This window comes from Anopheles darlingi, chromosome 3 (genome assembly GCF_943734745.1).
Source record: "Anopheles darlingi chromosome 3, idAnoDarlMG_H_01, whole genome shotgun sequence".
Lineage (NCBI taxonomy): Eukaryota > Metazoa > Arthropoda > Insecta > Diptera > Culicidae > Anopheles > Anopheles darlingi.
The window spans coordinates 39,528,439-39,546,415 of record NC_064875.1 but is presented as its reverse complement, the minus strand read 5'-3'; the positions used below and the strand labels follow the sequence as shown (position 1 = coordinate 39,546,415).

General features: G+C 46.3%; 1 protein-coding gene across 5 annotated transcripts in view; it reads left to right on the top strand.

Annotated features, from left to right (window-relative positions):
• The window catches only part of LOC125957719 (zwei Ig domain protein zig-8), a 205,896-nt gene that overhangs the window by 135,829 nt on the left and 52,090 nt on the right, over positions 1–17,977 (top strand). For all 5 annotated transcript variants that reach the window (XM_049690603.1, XM_049690606.1, XM_049690607.1 and 2 more), the window contains one exon: positions 15,137–15,271. In XM_049690603.1, the coding sequence (XP_049546560.1) occupies positions 15,137–15,271 (135 nt within the window). The remainder of the gene's footprint in view (positions 1–15,136; positions 15,272–17,977) is intronic.

Here is a 17,977-nt window from a genome sequence, read left to right as displayed (position 1 = left end):
AAAGGGAACCGCAAGGCACGAGCATCGACGATGACGACAACGACGACGACGAACGAGACGTTCTAATCAAATTATGGAACCCCATCTCGGGAACTTTGAACCAAAAGCCCAAAAGTGCTCGAAAAGTTCAAGTAAACTGTAGTGCTTGTTCCGGAGTTACCCTTACGTGCGGTCTCCCCTCATCTCCCGTCGTCTCCATTTATCCTGTTCTTCCCCCTTCAGGCGATAGTCGATTAGATTAAATATTAATTTAAACAAAACTTTTTGTCCCGAAATCTATTAACATTGTCACCATTACGAAGCCCTCGAGGGCCACCATCTTGTCTCTATTGCTGTGTCCCGATCGTTACAATGATAGATGTGGCCTACCGCGAGAGTTTCTTTCCCGAGGTAAAGTCACAGTCAATCCGCTTCCGCTTGGCGATCCCGGCTAGGCGGACGTGATCACACTTCGGGCTACCGATCCTCCTACCCCGGAAATGAATAGAATCGAGAACTCGATTCGAGATATCGAGCGTGCAATCGCACGTGACATTCACACTGACAAGCGAGGTGAAATATTACAAACCCAGCTGCAGCGTCAGCAGCCTCTAGTCCTTTTCGGCTCGAGCGTTCCCTTCACTATCTCTCGCTACTCGGTGCTACAATGGCGCCCATTTGGCCGGATGTCGTCTACCTACACACACACGCGAAGTGGCATACTCTAGAGGCGAGTTGGTTCAGTCGCTGCAGCCGGCCACCCCACACCAGGCACCGAGCGCTACAGTAAATTAAATTAACTGTCAAACTTTTTAAATGGCTGCATACATTTTGCAAAACTCCGGAGACCGGAGTAGCAGCTGGCAAGGTGTGCCAGCTTGGAGGACCATTTTCGCCAAACCAATTGTATCGATTTTCATCGCTGCCCGGAGTCGGGGGGAAACGCTCTTCAGCAATTGCAAGTGCAGCGTCAGTGCAGCGTTTTCGTTGCAACGTTGTCTCGTTTCGTTCCGGAACGCCCGGTCGGTTGTCCCGGATTTTGCTGAAAGGCCTTGTCGTGCCGTGTTTCACAAGCGTTGACGTCTCCCCTGTCCCCGGTAGTTGACAGTTTTTGTGGTTAACCGCCGCACAGAGGAGTATTTGAGTCAAAAGCTGGCCAAAACCCTGTAATTCGTTATGAATATGATTGCTAATCGATTTAAAACAGTAAAAAATAATGTTTTGCTGCAATTCTAAAACATGCGAATAAAAAAAACGAGTTTTATTACACATTCGTTCTTTCTTTATTTCGCTTATATCAGCAATCTCTTTCGGGGGTCGCCCACTTATATAGTTGGCCTTACCCTAAAAAATTTAAAGTTAGTCTAGATTGCAATCATTTATCATTAGCCATTTTGAAATAAGTCGCAATCCAGCTTCCCTAGAAATCTGCTTTGAATTGGCAGAATTTTCTTTCAAACACCTTCATTTTGTTTTCTTCAGAAGTTCACCCCTAAAATTGTGCTTGTCTCTCTGCAACTTATTGAAGTTCGCCATCCAAAAACCTTCTTGGAGCATTATTTTAAATAAATTTTACAAATGTTGCTTAAAAACAGGCTGGGAATTAAAGTAAATACAGAAATTAAACGAAAAATGATGAAAACCCCATATTTCAGAAAATCATCGAAAAACCGGTAAAGAGGAACCATAAAAAATGATAGGTAATCTAAAATGATAGGTAATCAAAAGTTTGAAATCATTGATTGAGTTCTGTATGCTAGTGCTGTTATGTGTAGAATTCAAAATTATTAGTAGGCAAACCCAAAAAATCATGCTTTGGACTTTTAGCCAGGTTTTGACTCAAATAATCCTCTGTGCGCTGTTTCTCACCATCAGTGCTCCCCATGTTGCATGCATCCGTTACCATGGTATCGTCGAAATAGGATTCGATTTCCACGCAGCAACAGAATTGTAATATTAGCTTCTGTTGGATGCTGAAAATGATATTTTTTAAAATGAATTAATGTTACGCCATTAATGCTGCAAAGTGCTCAGTAAGCTCGCTCGCGTTAAATGCAAAACGCTTTTCACCGATGGGGAAATTGTGCTAATATGCGGATGAAGCCCTCTCCAGTGCAATGCCCCTGACACCCAAAAATAGTTCCATTTTCAAGCGAGTTCATCCTACTTGGTGCCGCATTGGCGTTCGTGCATTCTGTGGCTTCCGCGGTAAGCCTTTGCCGCAATAAAGTTACCAACAAGCTGCTGCTGCTGCTGATGCTGCTGCTGGTCCCTGGAACAATGTCCCAACTATTTCATATGCTCACCCGCATCCACCGGCACTTCTCGACGTTCCACCACCACCAACGATTGAAACCACGCGGATTGTGCCGGGGTTTTGCGATGCGATAATTTAGCCAAATTTCTGTAAGCGCACACCAACCGGCCGACCGACCAAGCGACCGATGATGAACGAACGATCTGGGTAAACATTGTTCTATCATTAAATATGCGTTGGCAGCAATGGCTCGCCGGTGGGTTTGCGGTGCTCCCGCCCACACTCCACCATAGTCCGCTGGATGGATTCATAAGCCACCGGCAGCAACGCACCCACTGAAGCGCCAAGCGCCTTGGCAACATGGACTTGGTTTTTGGGAGCATCTCGTTGGAGACGACGAGACGCTATTCTCTGCCTTGACACAAAATAAATGTCCCTTAATTTATGGTTACCCAGCGATACCCCTCACACTAACACGCCCGGTGGATTCGTGGATTCTGTCAGCAGTTTTGGTCGCTTGGTTTCGGTTGGTTTCAGACGGACAGACAGACAAGTGCCCTGAGGTGATGAAGGTGCGCTCGGGGAGCCGAAGTAAAAAACCAGAGCCGCGGTTTAGCAAATCGTGTTTCATACCAAAGTCCACGGCGCGAGTGCTGTCGTGCCCCGTGTTTAATTTATGAACCGTGTCGTGTTTTGTTGTGACAACCGAGCAAGTAAGAAACTCCATTTGGAATCGAACATCGAACATTTCGAAACACTCGGTGCTCGAAAGCTTCCGAAGTGACCGCTGTCATCGTAAATTTCTGCTTCGCACCACGATGCCTCAGGTTTGCTCCAAAAACCGGACGTTCGTTCGTTGATTCTGTTTCCATAAATTTCACCCTCACCGCTCTACCATCACCGGGAACACCGGGAGCAGGGAAGATGGTAATAAGTTTGTAATTTGACAGGGACAGGGAGAAGCGACCGAGCGAGCGGCCATTGCAAATGTCTTTTAGCTGGCGAAACAGATCGCTGTGTTCGGTTTCGGAGCGGGGATCGGTCATTGTCTTGGAAAATTGTCTTAAAGTAAGTAATTACCGTTGATCGAAACACTAGCAGGAGCAGATGGAGAGGGAGGAGGAGGAGGAGGAGGAGGAGGAGGAGGAGGAGGAGGAGGAGGAGGAGGAGGAGGAGGAGGAGGAGGAGGAGGAGGAGAAGGAGGAGGAGGAGGAGGAGGAGGAGGAGGAGGAAAAGGACCGCTGTTGCTGCTTATGATGGTCCTCGCCCCAACGAAAGGATAATTAATCAATGATTTCCCACGAGATGCACACCGAAAGTTGCAAAGGTTCTCTCTCATTCTGCTGGAAGACAACCAAGCAGGAGGGACCATGGTTGTCGTGGTAGCTTGGGAGGAGTGTGGAGGAAATTGCATTTCGCTTGAATTTATTACTGGCTTGATGCCATTACATAACAAAGAACCGTTGCACTCTGCACTCCCAGGAGCTGCGGCAGCAGTAGCTCTTGAGATGATTGCGAAACAAATGTTTTGTGCAAAAGGAGCTCGTTACTTTCCCGAACTACCACGTCACGTCGTCGTCCTGTTTTGAGAGGAGCTCTTTACTTGATAGATAGGATTACTACATGTTCCTTCACCACCGAGAAGGCATCATTTGTGCTTTCATAAAACAGCGAGGGATGCTTGATTAATGCGTTTTGAAATAGATTAATCCTTCCAGTCCTTGCTGCTGTTGTTGTTTTTGTCCGTGGCAACCCATTCGTTTACAAATCCCTCCGTTTCGGGTTTGACAAATTGCACCACAGCAGCAGCAGCAACAGCAGCACACAATTCAATTGTGTTCACGAGGGTGTTTCCTTAAAGTGGTTGCTGCTGTTGCTGGCCATCAGCTCTGCTCGTCAATCAACAACAACGACGACGATGAATCGGGCAACACTTTCATCCGTCATAACAACTTTACAGTTCTACAGCAGTACCAAATGGTGGAAAATTAATTACCAGCATTACAACACCATTCGCAGCAGCAACAACAGCAACAATAACGAACGATCCTTCGCATTTTATGCTGGAGATAAAATAGACCAAAAACACTGCCGCCGACATCGGGAAATTGGGAGAAAAATCTCTCACACGTTTTGCGAATAAACAAACTAATTAAAACCATATTGCCCCACCCGGGGGACAACACTCAGCACCTCACACGGGCGTGCTCTTCATCAACAACACACACACAAGCACACACGCACGCACGGGCGCGTGCGTCCTCTGGAGACAAAGTGCAGGATGACTAATAATGTGAGGTCGGGAGCAATAAAGCACCCGCCCACCTTCCGCTCAGAATGATGCCAATCCCCTGGACCCCTTTTCATCTTTTAAACCGGCCGACCGGCTTGCGCCTTACTGGCAGCACCCCCACTCCCTTCAACCCCCCTTGTTTTTACCGTTTACGATCTGCCATTCGCCAAAAAGCAGTGGTAACGGTGCTGACGATGGCGACCCAATTTTCAGGGTGTTGGTTGTGCTTTGGTTAAATATTGAACATTGTTGGGAACACTCCCGGAGACCACCACATTTACAAGCACCAGCAACAACGGAGGTGACGATCGAGGTCATGAAAAATAGGGCGCAAAACTCCCAAGAGGCCGTTGGTGGTGGTAGTGGTGGAGCTATTTGGAGTGTAAAGTTTAATGCTTGGCACACCTCTAGCTCGTATTCGTCGTCGTCGTCGTTCTCGTCGGTTGTTTTAGGTGAAAGCCGACAACGACCAGGCTGGCTGGCTGGCACATCAGCCACACTGATGTAATTAATGCCACTCAACACGTTGCCGGAATAAATCTCATGAGAGAATTTACGACGCACCGACAGACCGACCGCACGACCTTCACAATACTCAACATAAAACGCATAGTTCTGTTCGTCTCATAACCTGGGGAGGGGTGAAGAAGCAACACGCGCGCGGCGCCGGTCGCGATTCTTCTCCGAGCCCGCGTGTCAGCATTATGTCGATGACCATAAACGCCGGATGTCGTTTGATGGTCACAGTGAAAGTGTTGCTGCTGCAGCGAAAGATATTTCGCGCACGATGAGGTGGTTGTTGAGATGTGGAAGTCCATTTCGAGATTCACGATGAACGCAACATTTGGAACGCAGCTCGTTAGAAGAGATTGATAAATCACGGATTTTTCGGGGTTTTTTCATTTCTCTTTCTACTTTTTCGCTAATGATCATGTGGATTGTTTGCGGCCATTTGTCGAACGGTTCAAGGAACTGCAAGGAATGTCCGGAAATGATAACGGATATGGTGAGCTTTGTTTGCTAAATGGTTAGCAGTTCGTATCGATCTGACATCAACAGCGAACAGGAATCAAGTGTCATAAATAAGGCCAAAGTTGCTGTTCGCTACTTAGTACAACAGCTCTTCCTCATAAGCATGATGTATTGAAATGGCATTCTATTCCACAAAGCATATCATCGAATGTTCGATCCATTATCCGACGAAAGCTGACCTCCCGTGAACAAAATGCTGAGTTTTGCGTTGTATTACAATGAATTCAGAATGTCGGCAAGGAGATTCTTGAGAACCCACGCTAGACGCAAAAGGACACTAGAACGGCAGAAGATGTGATGAATAACAGTTTGTTGGATGGATTAAGTAATTAAAGGAAATCGCTCTAGGCATAGCGAAAACATATTTACTTCTCTATGAACAAGAATAGCTGAGAGAAAAGATAAATGTAGGATATTTAACGCAAACACTTTGACTCTTATATCAAGTATTCAAGTTATCAACATGTTAATAAAGAAGAGTGAAGTACTTTGCAGAGCTTAGCAAAATACTTAAACAACATTCTGTTAACACATAATAGGTAAAAAAGATTGCAGAACAGGGCTACAAACACTGTTTTATTATATAGTCATTCTGGAATATACTTTTCAAATACCTGCAACGCTATTCTGAATATTTTTTAGAGAATGTACACAAGAGTTCGAGATGTACCAAGAGGAGTTTAAATCAAAAGGAAATCCAATGGAACAATCCAAACAAACTGACGTGAAATATATGAATAAGAAAATATATTTTGGAAACAATCTAAATTTATTAAAACAAAAACAACTTTAACTCAATTTGAATCTTGGCATGAGAGACGTTTAGCGAGAGATCACAATGAGTTGGTAATATCCCAACGATGATTTCGACATTCAATGCGCTTGTTCATCATCGATTTTCCAATACAGTCTGGCAATAATCTTCTAAAACGTGTTCCCAAATGTCTCTTTCGCTGATAAATCTAAAAAAAAATTTTCACATTTTAAACGTTTCTATTCAAAATGCGTCCACCCCGCATAAACAACAAAACCGGTACATATTTATGCACACGAGCACGTCCCTGGCGGGCTCATCGTTGTGCTTTTTTTATATTTTTGTTCGATGCCGCACTACATGACCTTTTATCCACCGGTCTGTGGGCGCTCGCTGTAGCATCATCAGAAAAGCGTAGGATGGAAAATTTATAGGCCACCGCCACCGATAAGTGGATGATGATAAATGGGATTTTGTGCTTTCGGGCAGTGCGGACGCGATTGGGCTTTCGAAAACCATTCAACGCCCCAACCACCACCACCACCACCACCACCACCATACCAGATAGACTGCACCGGCCCTGAACGATATCGAGTGGAACCACCGGCACCGAATAGCCCCGTGCGTGTGTGTGTGTGTGAAGACCTTTAGAGAGCATTGAGAGAGCAGCTCGTTGCACCCGATAAACCGATTTCACTGTCAAATATTGTCTGCAAGCGAGCGAGCGAGCGAGCGATCGAACAAAATTAATAACCCAATGGTTTTACGTGGTTCAGGTTCTCCAAAAGTACCAGGGACGAGTGGCCCATGCCGCCGTAAGGCAACTAAATGACCTGGAAGCTTAATCGGAGCGGAAATGCCCACGGGAATGCACAACCCGGTGCTTTCATCAGCCACAATCGACGACAGCCGGAAGTCGAATGTAAATTAAGTCGATTAACAAAACCATCATCATAGGTTCAGAAAGGCTTCTGTTTCTGCTGCTGTCATCACGAGTAATTTTTATTTATTTGAGGAGGAGAAAAAGCTAATAAGGACGTCAATCGATCGGTTCATCTGTAAGTTGGACCATCAATTGGGCTTCTAGTTCTATTTACACACTACCCTGAATAGTCCGATGTGCGATTCTGACGCGTTTCTTGAAATGGGAACACCAGGAGACTCTATTCCATGTACGCAACCATCAACCGACAATCGCTCGACATTCACGCATAAAAAGCAGCCAAAACGAAGCAAAGCACTTCGAGCGCGCGAACCGTGATTTGCTCTCAGCAGCATCCCCTTCATCGCTTCCGCTGTCATTCCGGAAGATGGCAAGGAGGCATTTCAGGCCAAAACACCTTCGCGCCGGTAATCTGATTAAAATTCATGATGGTTTTGGTGGAGGATCACAGCCCACCGGCACACTCTCATACACACACACACGGTATATATCATAAAAATTGCACGCCACATCACCAGAATCCGGTGCGCCGCGTATGCCGCCGAGAGGCATAGTTGACGTAGTTTGCTTCACCCTCGCATTCACGAGGGGGTCGTAGTCTCCTCCAGCTAGCTAGTAGGACGATACAGCGAGCGAGGGCCGTAGGATGAGGGCACAAAACTACCTTCGCTACCGACCATATATCACGTTAATAACCTCATAAAAAGTGAACCAAATAACTTATCAGCAGAACTATGCCTCGGTATGGGCCTGAGAGCCGTTCCTGTCGTCTCTCGTAGTGCTCGCTTCGTGCGACGCAACGACGATGGTGGATGACGGAAATCGTGGACCGCTTTCCCGGCCTTCCGGCTTTCACCGTTCGTCGGGATTTTCCCGGATGGGGTGGATATACTCAGTTGCTGCAGGATTTCTCCGTCGCCCCCCCCCCCCCCCCCCCCCCAAAAAAAGGCGGTCATTGCCATATAATGGTTGGATTTTTCATCGCTCGATCCAATTTCGGAAGCAACCCGTGGTCCGGGCACCGGGACTACTGCCTGCTTTCTGCCTCTCATTGGAAGGGGTTGAAATTTCCTTCAACATTTAGTTCATTAAACTCCATTTAATGGCATTTTAAATCGCCCATTAAGGGTAGCGCTGTTGCGCTTGCGGAGAAATTGAAAGCGAATCCGGTTCCGAATGGCGGTCCCTCGACTAACGATCTATCAAAACGAAGCTTCAATTCCGATGCTCCTAGAGGAACGAGAGCCTTCGCAATGTTGCAATCCGACCCAATCTCACGTTGAACAGTGCCACAATTGACGAAAATATTCAGCACAAACACACACGGGATTGGAAGGCACCGGAAACCACATTCCCATCCAGCTGCCTAAAGGTGACAATTATCCGCCATTTCCCGATGGATTCGGTCGCCCCCGGGGATGGTAAGTCAATGCCACCAACGACGAGCACTCGCCTCGCGGGCGTTTTCATTCGTCACCGGTGTGAAAAACGGCGGAAGACACATTTCTCGTTCTGCTGCTGCTGCTGCTGATGCTATGGGGGTTTTCCGCTTTTCACAAGAACCAACCACCGTGACTATCATCGCGAAACGCGCGGTGGGAATGTGGCAAAGGCAAGTTTGCAAAAACCCGCCCTCGCGCCTCGCATTGAACGGACGCATCCGACCGGTAAGGTGTGAATCGAGTGGGAAGGGGGAGTGGGAGAAGGAAGAACCGCGGAATTTAATGAGATAAAAACGTGCCCTCGTGCTCATGCGGTCGGGGATAAATAGAAGAAAAATTAGAAGAAAAAATACGCGTCGAACAGTCCTCAACCGAGTGATGGGATGAGGATGATACCGTTTACTGTCTTTGTGGGAAAAAAAAAGTTTCAAGAAGGAAATTGCACCCACGCCAACCTTTTTTTTTTTTGAAAGAGCAAAGTTTTTGCTTACTTCGAGATCGTGCATCGGCGAAGCGCTTGGAAGGTTTCGCTTCCTCTTCTTTATCAAAGGGTTCCACTTCGTGGAAACCACAAATGTTAATGAAGAACGCCAAACCTGATCTGACAAGGACGGCGACAAACAAGGAGGAAGGAGAAGGCCTTCACGTACATTGGTTAATAATGAAATGAGGCATAATTTACAACATAGAATATTGTAGCATTTTTATTACACTGTCACTAAATCAACGGAAAAAGAGCGAATTAACTTGTACGGCGCTCGCAACCAATTTTTGATTTGCTGATTGGTGGTTCCCTGTTGAAAATTCAGTTAAACTGAGCTATATTTGTAACGCTGTCACAACTATCTTTAAGCACTTCTATCATTTTTTGTATGCACATTTCGTTATGATATGACAATTTCGATATTATAACAAAAAAAATTTGTTTTTAGCCTTGCACTTTTTCAAACCTTCACACTAAAAGTATTGCATGTGATGTGATAAAAAAAAGTTATTTTTTTCTACCGGAAACGTAGTAAACTTTTGACAGACGATAGCAAGGGTTTGTTTGCATCTGTGGACGATGCGTACCACACCACAATGCAGCGTTATATGTTTGTGAAACAGCATCGAGCAAGTCTTTTATTGATTTGATCGAGTTATTCCTTTGCAAGTAACCCAAGAAACAAGCATCGAACCTTTTTTTTTAATGATGTATTGTTATAAGTTTTATGTCATTTTTTGTGTGTTTCACTGTATTGATATTGAACTATTAATGGCAATTATCGATTTGCTGAGACGTCTCTACACATACTAATATTTGATTATACTTGGACCTGTCCATGCAGTGTTAAAATTTCCACATCGCATGCAAAATTATAAGCGTGGTTAGAGACGGTATTGAAGCGGCTGGCTTCCTTCGAACAATGCCAGCAACCACACAATCGCGCCAATTCGCATTACGCTAGTTATCAGTCAAGTAAATCACGGCCCGGCGAATCCGGAGGACAGCGAAGGCATAATAATAAATGCGAATCAAGCACTCTCCTCGCCGCTAAAGAAAATGGCATCTCATAATGGAACGGTAAATACTTACCATAGCCATAGCATAGCAACACGCCACATGCACTGTGTACTGGGATAAAGGAAGGAAGAAGTCGTTTTCCTAGCGGCGTATCCACACACACATAGACACACATGCGCGACGGTCCCTACGGAATGACGCCGGTCCGTAATCACTGAAGGGAAGGCCGTGCACACACTCTCTGCAGCAAATATCATCTCATCCATCACGAGCGCGCGCCTTGACGATCGGCTTGACATTGTGTTGTGGTGTTTGCTATGGAGCTCGCCGAGGGTTTTGCTGTGATGACGGGTGTCATGGGACCTTCCAACAATGTTGTGCCTTTCTGCCGTCTTGCCACGCGCTGAACAGTGTATATCAGGCTCGGGATGATACAAGCAATCCCGCAGAACGATCCCGAGCTGTCGCAGTTCATGGCCATGGAGAGTAGAGAAAAAATTGAAGGAAAAAAAATCCTCGAATCGTTTCAAGGGCTACCCGGCCTCAAAACTATGCTGGCATGAATACTGGCTCTGTCCTTCTCCCCTCGAAGGAGGGGCCCCCAGCTACCAGTGCGTGCACGTCCGTGAGTGCATCTCACTCCTGGCAGTAATTATTCCATTCCATGAACCTAAGTAAGTACCAGCCAGAGCGTTGTACCAGGCAGCCACGGCTATCGTCGGCCGCATAATTTCGAACCCCTCAGCCTCTTCTCTCCTACTAGCTCCGTTTTTTTCCTTATTCATTCCCTCACGGCGTATGGAAATGCATTTTTGTCTTCGTCCCCATCGGCAGCGGTCTTCGGGACCGGCGGTCTGGATTTCCCTTCAATTCAGCACAAAACAATGGCGATGCAAACGCAAAAGAAACGAGGGCGAAAGAAAACACCACGAAGGACCACTACGCGCAAGATCTCGTTTGCTCCGATGATAAGACGCAGCCGGAACCGGAGCAGACCCCTCGACTACCACCACGCACCGGAGAGACTTCCACAGAGCAGCAACCGCGTGATGGAGCATTTGCTCGAGAAATATGCAAACTGATGGGGAGTAATGTTCCCCCACCGGCAGAACACAAACAGCTCTCGCTCCCTCGCTCTGGAAGGAAATCTTTGTACCCAGGAGTGGCCGGTGTCCTCTTGGCCCTCATTTTCTTTATCTCACGTCCCCCCGGTCCTGGTTGTTCGGTCTCGAGAGCCACAACACGAAATGAGACCATCTAAACAAGCAAAAACCCGCCCTGGAACGGTCTGGGCTGGACTGCAGTCTGCAACCATCAACACTGAACAACACCACCACTCCCTACCCCTCTGGTATTACCACCTGGGATTTTGTGGAAAGAACAACAACAACAACAAAAAAACGAGGAGTTGGAGGAAAACTCTTGGCGGAATCTGCTCGAAAAATTTTCCGGTGAATTTGAAAATTTCAAAACACAACCGCGAAGCGAGACGCGAGGCCGTCGGTTGGCAGAGAGACACCGGTACAGTGAGGGCACTCCTTCTCCCCGGTCCCCTGAACGGGGATTTGTTTTTCCCTTCGCTTGGGTCCCTTTGTCGAATTGCTCCCACGAGGCAATGGCGCCGAATGGGGCCGAAAGCTGCTTTGTCCCTGTGCACTCCCGTGTGCCCAGCGTCCGGAAAAGCGGGACTCTCGCGGGGTCCAGCATAAATGCTACTGCTGCTGCCGCTGTTGCTGCGTCAAACGATTGCACTAGCTGCAGGGAGTTAGAGGAATGGGAATGGGGCGCCTTTCCGTCAACCGTTCCCGGTTCCCGTTCAGGGGTTTTGTGGTTGCCGCGCCGCGATTACGATCGCGTCGAAAAACGTCCTTTGCGAAGGACGACGAAGGAAACGCCATTGTTTTCTAGCCGGCGTACCGGCGTACTCCGGCGCTCAGTGCCACGAAACGGATGGATCGTGGCCATATTTTGCTGCAGTCAATGTTCGCAGGAGGGTTCGCATGAGCATGCTTTCCATCAAGCAGCAGGAGTAGCAGCAGCACCACCACCACCATCACTTCCATCACCACATTATTGCAGATGAGCGATGCTAAAGAACAAACATTGCACTGCTGCACTCCTCTACCGGCAATGCTTTCCTCTCCCATTGCATCTGTACAGCGAGTGCATTGTGTTCGAGGGAAAACCCCAGTAGTAGCACCGGAGCACCAGCAGCAGCAGCAGTAGCATACCACATAATGAAGCATGAACAAAGCTGACATTGTTATGCCAGCACCGAACGGATGCACACATTTTGCGCTCCGTTCGCGCTGCATTTTATTTTCCGGACCAGCCACCGGGACAGAAAACGGGGTAACCAGAGCCACGCTCTGGAACAACAAAGCGTCTCTCTCCCTCTCTCCCTCTCTCTTTCGCCACACATTGCGTCGCCAATCAATCTGAGGTGCCATCTTCGCTGATTGCTTGCACCTATGCCGGGAGCGAGTTTCGCGCGCGAGGACCAAACCACCCCTCTCTCAGGGGAGCTATTTGGTGTGGACGCTGTTGCTTGTTGCGGGTAGTCGACAGTGACACGGCCACTAACTATGGGGTTTTTGGCTGATGATGCACCATAGTTCAATTGTGTGTATGTGTGTGTGTGTGTATGTTTGGGGCCGGGAAAATGTTTGGCGCAACGCGAACACCACCATCAACTGGTCCAGGTAAACAATGGTTGGCCGGGTCGAGGGAGTCCCCGAGAAGAAGAAGAAGAACGGTCCGAAAAGGTCAGCGCGCGGTATGTTGCAGTAAAAAGCAAAGCAGAACACAAAAAAAAATCTCTTTACGTGTGTGAAAAGCTCCGAGGGAATAGCTACTTCTTGTACTGCTGGAACAGCTGGAACAACGTAAAATGGCGAGATAAATGTGCGATGTAGCTGGTGTTTATGCGAAACAATAATAGCATTATATGGCGATGTTAAGCAAACAGATTAAAGGTAGGAATGGGCTCCTGGAAGGCTGCATTGTTTATGCACAAACCGCTATAATGGAATGGACGAAACATAAATCTGCCTGTAGATGCATCTTACTGCATAACAAATCTGCTATAGACAGATGTTAACCATGAAAAGACATATGTTTTCCTTTGTCTGAAGTACGCTTATCAGCCCATTGACTAGCGGTTGGGAGTATGTAAATGATTTATTCAAATTGAAACTACAGTTTTAACAACAGCCAAGAGCCCTTAAGTGCATTCTGCTGAATGTTATCCTGTGTTCGGCATACTGGGAACCACCTGCCAAACTAAACAATTCTATGGAGTGTACATCAATCCAGCATCAATATTCAATTGAAGAAGCTCCTGGAAGTGCAGTGGTAGTGATAGTTGGGCCTATTGTCGACCACTCATCATCTTGTAGCACAGGAGAAGAAGTCATCCCGAAGACTGATCAGCAAATCTAATATTCCTTCTGTGTCTTAGGAAAAGGTTAAAGATTCAAACCCGATTAGAGTCACGACTACGCACAACCACGAACCCAAGTCGAAACATCAAGGGATACGAGTTCATAGTATTGATGAAAACTCTTTGCCTGTAGGTAGATCTTACAAATACCGGCAGGGAGATTGCGTATTCACGTTGTGTACCAGGTTGTTATGTAAATATGCACCAGCAGCACCGGGATGCCAGTCCGTCCGTCCAAAATGCTCAAGAGACTATCGGGAGTGGTTTCCTCTTCATGCATCGAACTCTAAATAACTGAATAACAAAACAATCCTGCCACGGTTACATCAGTTAATCAATCATGATGCACTACCAAGGGATGCATAAGGGGGGGAGTACCACACTCCAACCACTTGGAGCTGCTCCGCTCCAAGCCCCTGAATTAGAACGTAGGATCATTACACTTTATTAGTACCTCATAAGCTCTTGATAGCTCGGATCATGAACAATGGCTGATGGCATATCGAAATGGGGTCTTCCTGCGTATAGAGAAGGACCTTTTCTCGGTCATGGGATAGGAACCGGCTTACAACAAGCCCACTTCTGAATGCTTGATGCAATCCCAGGAAGGTAGCACTCCTCCTTAGCCACAAAATGGTATCCTATTAAAATGGCTTTTCAGAAACGGATCCTCCTATCCGCAATGCTCGGTGGTGAGGTGCACATCGGTGGTGGAGCTACAGGCTGGTTGCCTCGTCGTTCTCGGGACGTATTTCAATCACGTTCGCACATAAATTATGCTGCCCTTCATTGCTGATGCATTGCAACTGCAGTATAACGGGAATATGCATGATCCCTAGCGAAAGCTATCTTTCAACGTGAGCGAGTAATAGCTTCTTCTCGTTGCTCCCGGCAGGACTTACCCCCCGAACCAGCAGCTTTAGCTGCAGGTGCAAAACCGGAGAAAGGAAATGCTAGACGGCGATGTTACTGCCAGTCCCAAAACGACACGATGGCATCACATCCTAAATCTTCTTTCCCTACAGCGGCCAGGGGTGAGATGCTTTCGAAAAACATCTTCCCTCCTGGGAAGGGCAACTCCTTCGTCGACACTTTTCCAACCGGGCTTAAGATATGCTCGATGTTGGTTGTTGTAGGAATGGAGCATGTTGGTGGTTTTCCACTCTCCGTGGAAGGAGGAAAACACATTCAGTCAACGTTCTCATTGTCCTTGTTTAATCGGCCAACATTGCATTACTCACTAGTTCACTCCGTGACAGTTCAACAGGATTAAGAACAAGCGACACAACCAGACAACAACCGGTTGGTTCGTCTTCGTCGTGTGAATTTCATTCTATTTCAAACGATAGATGGAAATGAAAATACTCGCGCGATGTTAGCGTTGCTATCACTCGATCATTAATCTGGGTTTTCAATCCGAACCTGGACCATCTCTCCACTCCACCACTAACGACCTTTCGCATCGCTTTTTTGTTCCTTTTTTTCCGCAGGTATCGACACCGACCGGGATTATTTCGCATTTCGTGAACCTGCAAGTGGTCGTCCCGGAAGCATTCATACTCGGGTCCGGCGAGCTGCACGTGGATATGGGATCAACAATCAATTTAGTTTGCATAATTGAGAAGGTAAGCCGAACGCCTCACTTCGTTTGTCTGCTATATTACATTTTTCCCCGCATCTCACCACGCCGGGTATTAGACGCAGATCCGGACACTCGGGGCCCGTTTGCCAGCATGCAAAGCTACTCGGAAGGGGCATATACAAATTGTTTCCATTAGTACACAGAATTGGAAGGAATTTGGAATCTGAGAAAACAACATCCTGAAATGAAAATGGCGAAAAGCGCTCTTACGAGAAGAGCATTGCTGGTCTATTCTATTCGGACAATACGAAGGAGCGTCCACATTGTTTCGTCTCTTATCTTGTCGAACTATTTTAATAAGATTATCATGCAGACCCAGCTACTGCAGTACAGCGAGCGAGACAACAAGAGATGAACGGCACACTTCCTTCACTTCCAGGCGGTGGCATTACTCAAATACTTACAGGATCGTGGGAATACTTAGCTGTCGGAACAAGCCGTACCGGTTTCCAGCTACCTGCCTACCCGTTGTAGGATTTTTGGGCAAAAGATGCACTCGGCAGTTGCACCCGCTTCCGGGAATAATCCGGAGGCCGAAACATAGCTTGGAACACGGAAAATATAGCAGTTGCAATGATAAGCTGGAGTGGAATGTTCAGGACTCGTGTGGTAACCCTTAAGCAGCTTTCCGTGGAAACTAACGAACCATGCACAGGATGCCAGTTCCTTCTTACATTCCAATGGTTATTGTAAGGTTAATTTGGGGCTAGCAAAAGCTCAATTTAGTAGCTTTTTTGTGAAGAAAACATAGAACCCAATTTTTTACCTAAATTTAAGATTAACCGATAACTTTACAATAGTATCTGGGTGTATTTTGTGGAAGAATGGTTAAAAACTACGTTTTTTGGCATCCCATCCAGAATAACGGTGCCCATCATAGCTTGCTACTGGATTGTCGGAATTGTACAAATCAATATTCTTTTCTTACATTGTTAGCTTATCCAGGTAGCCGAGTTTTTGATAATTTTCCAATTTTACGCTTTTTGGTAGTTATTTGAAGCTGAAAAAAGTAATGCTTTATACAATTTTGTTCCAAAACCAAATTTACATAATTAAAAAAAAATATCTACAACTTTATGAAACTCGGTGTTACCTGTGGTTTTAAATAATGTAAATATTAAGTGTTCAACATTTCAAATCGATCGGTCTGGTATTTTTTTATGCTACGATGCACAGTGAAAACATTGGTTTTGGGAAACGCGCTTCAAGGTAGCGAGCGGTTTTTTTTTTAAAACAATATCCTTGTCAGCTGCGCGTCTATTGATTTTAAAAAATCGCACAATTTTCTGGAGAGGATAATCATTCATGAAAAAATGTCAATAATATTTAAGTATGGATAAAAACAGTTTAAAAAAGTCCATAGTCGAAATCAACTGAGATACGGAGCGAAATGCTTTGAAACTCCATTCTTCGAACAGAATTGACCAAAATGTCATTCGCTTTCCGTTCTCCACCTAAACGGAACGTTTTTAAAACATTGAGATCGGTTCGGTTTACTCCAAAAAAAAGGGTAAAAAATGCAGCAATCTGTAACATAATAAATAGATTTTCATGCACTCCCCGTGCACGTGAGGATCCGGTTCACGACCATGGAGCCGGAAATGGTGCTCCTTCTGGTTGGCATCTACCGGAGACAAACACAAGGGCACGCCGGTGAAAGGCCACTCGAACACTTGCTCACAGCATAACTCCTCGAAATCTAAAGGGGCGCCGAATGGAGCAGCTAGAAAATGAAATAGAAATGAATCGAACAATGCATTCAATGAAGCAAAATCGCTCGAAAAGTGCTCAATTCGCGACATCACATCCCACACACACATACACCTTTCTCCGTGACCTTTCCATCGTCGAAAGATAATCTTCTTCTCCAGCGGGAAAAGGGTATCGCGAAGCGAACTCGAGCGCACATGGAGCAAAAATAAAAATCGAGAAGAAAATCACTCCGATAGTCCACTTCCGGTCCGTTGTGCACTGAATTGAGTGATAAAAGCGATAATTGATGGTCGGATCGAGCATTCGGTGCAAAGCGAAGCGTCCGGAAGTGTGGTTCCGAAGATGGCAGCGCTGTCTATAGCGAGTAGTCGCAGAAAAGGATGGGCCATCGGTTGCTAGCTAGGAGTGAATTGATCGAAGCCGGGGTAGCAGAAGGAATCTTGCCGGAGGTCGAGATATTTATTACCAGTTCACTGAGTTCATAAACCGAGTTTCGATTGCACCGGGAATCTCTATCCCCTCCCTTCCCGGATTCGGATCACGGCCACCGGACGAGCATTACCTTCGCTGCTGGTTGGCGTTGGATAAAAGAAGATGGATTTTCTTTTTGCCTTTTCCCTGCTTCCGGGCCAGATCTCTTGAAACAAAAGGGCAACCGCTTCGGTGTTCGTAATGAAAAATTTCCCATTTCATTGTTTCATTTAACAAAGTCAAACAACTCATAATTCCATTCCGTTTTTGAAACGAACTTTCCTTTTTGAGACCAAGATGCTGGTGCAGACGAATGGTTTTTGGGTTTCGAAGCACTATCGATAATGCTGAAACTAATGTTTTAAAAAATGAAATTCGAATTGTAACTCTGAGCGTGAAATGCGTCCAGACCGCAGATCAGACCGCTTCAAATAAGCCTAGATAAGATGCTTGAAATCATTAACAATCCATCAACGGCGTGTTAAGCTGCCAACTTGTTTTATCT